The 6,164-nt window shown below is 42.7% G+C and overlaps 1 protein-coding gene across 1 annotated transcript; it reads left to right on the top strand.

Moving 5' to 3' along the window:
- The first annotated feature begins 2,464 nt into the window (after positions 1–2,464).
- On the top strand, positions 2,465–6,036 carry prdx5 (peroxiredoxin 5). Its single transcript, XM_036587718.1, has 6 exons — positions 2,465–2,665; positions 3,418–3,552; positions 3,988–4,119; positions 4,681–4,719; positions 4,952–5,016; positions 5,559–6,036. Exons 1-6 carry the CDS (start codon positions 2,573–2,575, stop codon positions 5,665–5,667), a joined length of 573 nt encoding a protein of 190 aa, XP_036443611.1. The 5' UTR covers positions 2,465–2,572; the 3' UTR covers positions 5,668–6,036.
- Positions 6,037–6,164: the final 128 nt, after the last annotated feature.

Raw genomic sequence — 6,164 nt, 5'->3', positions numbered from 1 at the left:
TACATAAGCAGCGTATATGAGGATGAATTATGTAAGTGCAGTTACATATAAATTTCATTAGTTATACTGATTTTAGGTACTACTATTAAGCCTGACTCTGAGTTTCCAGTTGGACCTGTATGAGAGACTCTGTGCTGGACTGTCCACCACATCTGAGTACAAACAGCACCGTTATCACCACAGTAGATTATTAGCTAATCCATTAATCAGGTCATCATCAGATAAATGATAACAAATAACACCCTAAACATGATGCTACTGTGTAACTGCTTGCATAAACAGACAATGCAGAGCAGAAGCTGCAAAGAAAAAAAACTATGAATGACATGCAGGTGCACAAGCTGCTGAACAGGAACGCTTTCTAGGGGTGGATGGGTGGATCAATACTAAAGGCAGAACACCACATAATTTGGAGTTATGTAACTCTATTAACAGTCAGTTTATATGGTATTTATTTATTTTAATGTCTTTGAAATCTGCTTTTTAATGCCTTCAATGCCAGCTTACTGGTTTCCTCTGTAGAAAACAAATTCCTAATTTTATGCGCACTATAAGATTTAAAAATATTGGTGTCTAGGTATTAGTATTGGTGTTACTTGGTATTGGATCAAAAAGAAAACCAGTGGTATCATCCATCCACAGAGACACTGTTTGCTGTTATTCTTTTCCTGACATTGTCCTACATGGGCTATAATGCTAGCTTGTTAATTAGTGACTAAAGTGAACACAGCAACACATTTATATTTTAATTTATAAAGAAGCATAAAACTTGGACTGATGACTATAATGATACTAACAGCCACACTGGTCCAATAAATCACTTTTGAGACCCATGTGATTTCTCTCTTTATTCTTTTAAGGAATATTAATTTTCAAACTCAGTACATCTGAGTATGTCTAACCAGCTTATCCTAGCAGACTGAATAACAGTCTGGCTAGCCTATCCTAGCAGACTGAACGACTCTCTGGCTAGCTTATCCTAGCAGACTGAACGACTCTCTGGCTAGCTTATCCTAGCAGACTGAATGACTGTTTGGCTAGCTTATCCAAGCAGACTGAACGACTCTCTGGCTAGCTTATCCAAGCAGACTGAACGACTCTCTGGCTAGCTTATCCAAGCAGACTGAACGACTGTCTGGCTAGCTTATCCTAGCAGACTGAACGACTGTCTGGCTAGTTTATCCTAGCAGACTGAACGACTGTTTGGCTAGCTTATCCAAGCAGACTGAACGACTCTCTGGCTAGCTTATCCTAGCAGACTGAATGACTGTCTGGCCAGCTTATCCTAGCAGACTGAACGACTGTCTGGCTAGCTTATCCTAGCAGACTGAACAACTGTCTGGCTAGCGTATCCTAGCAGACTGAACGACTCTCTGGCTAGTTTATTCTAGCAGACTGAATAACAGTCTGGCTAGCTTATTCTAGCAGACTGAATAACAGTCTGGCTATCTTATCCTAGCAGACTGAACGACTCTCTGGCTATCTTATCCAAGCAGACTGAACGACTGTCTGGCTATCTTATCCTAGCAGACTGAACGACTGTCTGGCTAGCTTATCCTAGCAGACTGAACAACTGTCTGGCTAGCGTATCCTAGCAGACTGAATGACTCTCTGGCTATCTTATCCTAGCAGACTGAACAACTGTCTGGCTAGCTTATCCTAGCAGACTGAATAACAGTCTGACTAGCTTATCCTAGCAGACTGAATGACTCTCTTGCTAGCTTATCCTAATAGACTGAACAACTGTCTGGCTAGCTTATCCTAGCAGACTGAATGACTCTCTGGCTAGCTTATCCTAATAGACTGAACAGCTGTCTGGCTAGTGTATCCTAGCAGACTGAACAACTGTCTGGCTAGCTTATCCTAACAGACTGAACAACTCTCCGGCTAGCTTATTGGCTGACTAGCTGACTGGTTACCTCCTGATCTGATTGGATGGTTTACTGTCTAACTAGCCGACTGGTTGTCTGGTTGACTGGACGCTCCCCACTACGCCGCTGTCTGTTGTTTCCTCTTCATATAAAAGCCATGAATAACAGTCTGGCTAGCTTATCCTAGCAGACTGAACGACTGTCTGGCTAGCTTATCCTAGCAGACTGAACGACTCTCTGGCTAGCTTATCCTAGCAGACTGAACGACTCTCTGACTAGCTTATCCAAGCAGACTGAACGACTCTCTGGCTAGCTTATCCTAGCAGACTGAACGACTCTCTGACTAGCTTATCCAAGCAGACTGAACGACTCTCTGGCTAGCTTATCCTAGCAGACTGAACGACTCTCTGGCTAGCTTATCCTAGCAGACTGAACGACTCTCTTGCTAGCTTACCCTAGCAGACTGAATAACAGTCTGGCTAGCTTATCCTAGCAGACTCAACGACTCTCTGGCTAGCTTATTGGCTGACTAGTTCTAGCTGACTGAATAACTGGCCAGCTCATTGGCTGACTAACTGACTGGTTAGTTCCTGATCTGATTGGATGGTTTACTGTCTGACTAACTAGCCGACTGGTCGTCTGGTTGACTGAACGCTCCCCACTACGCCGCTGTCTGTTGTTTCCTCTTCATATAAAAGCCAATGATCACTATAGCAGCGTTACTCAGAGGAAGCCGAGCCGCCTGCTGCGTTAGACAGCTCCACACCACACTCACCGTAAACATGCCCATCCAGGTAAGAGGAGATCCTGGAGCCGTACGACGGTGTAAAGGCTTTACAATAGCTCTGTCTGTACACATGATCTTGGTTGGCTTGTCGTTATTACTTTGTTTATTCATTCCAGTTTAAAATGTGCGCTGGATTCGCTCTGTCTGGCGGCCATGCTGACCGAGTTGCGTATTTTTCTAGCTAACGATAGCTGCATTTGTAGTGTTTTGCCACGGGGGCAAAACACTACAAATGTGAGGGATTCACCACTAATAGTTCAGAGACTTTTTCATTCGCTACTGTTTGACTTAAAAAAAATGCTCTAGAGTTTTGGTTCAATCAGTGCAGACTGTCCTGTATTTCTGTGTCGACGCCTGACCTATATAAAGCTGTTGTCACTTATTTTTGTCAGAAGTGCTCCTTAGCTGTCGTTTATGGACGCGCCTAAAACAGCGTCTCGCCGATGAACCGTTTCATAACAATCACTGGAGCGTCCGGCGCTCTGCTCTCACTTCTGTGAAGTCTATGACGCTCTATCGTTAGCGTGTAGCATGAAAGCCTAATATCAGGATTCAGTGCGAATTTGCTATAAAATAAAGCAGTATACAGAATTAAAAGTTGAAACACAGTGGCTCCATCATCATTAAATGCGCATGTATGTTGACAGTAGCGACGCGTTGCTGTCTGAAACAGCTGCTGGTTTCAGCTAAGCCACTTTACTCCAGGGGACGCCGTGCAAACTCATCTTTGGTGCCTAATCATGTCCTCCTCTGTGTCAGGTTGGCGAGAGTCTCCCAGCTGTGGAGGTCCAGGAGGGAAGCCCAGACCAAAAAGTATCTATGGATCAGCTCTTCAAGGGGAAAAAGGGAGTTCTGTTTGCAGTGCCAGGGGCTTTTACTCCTGGATGCTCCAAGGTAGGTTAGCCTTACACAGCCACACAGTTCACATCACACACTTTGACTCCTCTTTTTTACAATAAAGGATTCTGTTACTCTGCTTAATTAATCCATGTTGCACCTGACAAAGCAATACACTAATTAAGTATCCTGACACTCCTCTTTTAAGATGATCCCTCTGCTCACGCAGGAATTCATTTGCACAGATACAGCTTATATAATCTCCTTAGAGAACCATTCCCAACAGAGTGGGGTGGTCTGGACCGGACCAGCCACATGAGCCTAAGGTCATCGTGCTCAATGCCAAATACTAGATAGAGGGGTAAAATGCCCCCAGCATTGGGCTGTGGAGCAGTGTGTTAACATCAGTCTACAATGTACATACACAGCATCTTGGCTGTGCTCTTCTGTACAGTCTTGTTTCTGTGGTTCTGACCCACCTGTCTGTCTCAGACCCATCTCCCAGGGTTCGTCCAGGAGGCCGAACAGCTGAAGAGTAAAGGTGTGCAGGAGGTGGCCTGCGTCTCCGTGAATGACGCTTTTGTCATGGCTGCGTGGGGCAAGGAGCACGGCACAGATGGCAAGGTGAGCAGGGAGCAGCCATGGAAAGCTAATAGAAAAGAGTTTTTTGGTTGTATCCAGATTGTTGAGAAGTTTGAGTAGCATACAAAGTCACTGCCAGTTCATAAGTATGGAATCACAGTTACTTAATTTTTTTTTCTAGAAGTATTCTTATAAACATTAAACATCAGTGAGAGCGCAGTTTCATTCACTGTTCTGTCAAAAGCTTATAAGGAAACAAGGATCACATGTAAGGAAACAGGCAGTGGGCTGACGTGAGATGCTGGACAGGTTTAACAACTTACTGTTCAACTGAGAGTTGGCTTATTGATTGTATGTCGTAATCATTTTTGGCGGTCACCTTCCTCGTAAAATCCCCTTTCTCAACCTCCAACACCTTGCAAGGTGCCAGCAAATGTGAGGCATTTTCAGAGTTAAAAGGATCTTTGCCTGAAGGAACAAAACCCTTCAATTGTAAACCTACAAAGTGCACCTATAAGTTAGGTGTACTTAGTAACTGGCAAATATACAATAAACTGGCAACTTGTGTAGATTTAGCAGTTTAAAAATATTATTTCCTCATAGGTGCGAATGCTGGCAGACCCCACAGGAGCTTTCACTGCGGTAAGATTCCTCATGCTTTTGATGTTCCATCACCACCGATTCTCCTAAGCAATACAGTTGACAGAAAAGCTTATGGAAATTCCCATCCAATTTTTTCCCGACCACATTTATGCAATAGATTATGTAATAGAAGTGTTTTGCAACATTGGACTCTTTTCCCCCCCCACATGCTTGTAGCTTTATGTGGTGTTGTGTATGGGTTGTAACTATAGATTATGCCCTCCTTTTACAGGCAGTTGATCTCTTTCTGGATAATGATGAGATTATCCAGGTGCTCGGTAACAAGAGATCCAAAAGGTGAGAATTTGTGATTTAGTAAATATTTTTGCTTACTGAATGTGTACACTTATCTTAACCTGATCCTTGGTTTACTTCTAGTGGATTTGAGACACCTGCATTTACACCAAAACTGTCATAATAAAAGACTATAAATGTTCTTAATAATTACCAATATTTTGCTCTCACAACATACAAGCTCTCTGAAAGCAATAACCAAAACATTTACTGCCAACACAGTGTAGAATTTAATCCTTTAAAGAAAAAACAGTTCCCCCTTATTAAATTAATTAGGGGGTGTTTCACAGAACAGGATTTCTTAAAGCAGAAGTGAGGACTGTCCAGTAGGACCTGCACTGGGCTCTCCTCCTGCTGGTCAGATTTGACTTTTGGCTTAAATTGTCTGACTGTGAAACCCTGTTTTGTGAACGACACCCCAGAGGTCTTCCACTTGATGCTTGAAGAATCTTTATCTAGCTTGTATTGAGGACTGAAACAAAAATGTGGCAGTCCTTTCATTTAAGTTCCTGCGTAATGCAAAAGTGCTGATGTTCTACTTACAGATACGCCATGCTGGTTGAGGACGGTGTGGTGAAGAAGCTTAATGTGGAGCCTGATGGCACTGGCCTCACCTGCAGCTTAGCCTCCAACATCCTCTCTGAACTAGTCTAAAACAGTCTGCAACTATTCTGACCAACGCACACCGATCCGTAGTTACTGTAACTGTTACACCTCTCTTCGTAGATCACTTCTAGTTCTGTGTTTAAAAAACAAAGCCAAAAAGGCGTATCAGTAGTAATGCACCCAAAGAAAAAGGTACAGCAGTAAGCCTATATTTTTTAGTAGACAATCTTGCAAGGAAAGGTGCTTCCCTGTAGAAGAGTGCTTAAGGGCTTTATACAGGAATATACTGGATTTCTGTCTAAGCGCACAATATAAACTCAAAGCGTACAAATGTTATGATGAAACTTTGCACAACACCACTGTTCCTTTCAATACATTTGTTACTTCTCCAACAATAAACTCCTTAGAACCTTTGCATTCCAGTGAAACCCATGTTGCATTATTATCTTGATATAACTGCTCTTTGACTCTTGCAGATTTGTGGTTTCTAGAAAATATTCAACCAAAATGACAAGTTATGAGTTTTTGCAGTAAATTAATGAATA

The sequence above is a fragment of the Colossoma macropomum genome, unplaced genomic scaffold (assembly GCF_904425465.1).
Source record: "Colossoma macropomum unplaced genomic scaffold, Colossoma_macropomum, whole genome shotgun sequence".
Taxonomy (NCBI): domain Eukaryota; kingdom Metazoa; phylum Chordata; class Actinopteri; order Characiformes; family Serrasalmidae; genus Colossoma; species Colossoma macropomum.
Note: the sequence above shows the minus strand (reverse complement) of the source record. Positions and strands in the feature narration are given on the sequence as shown.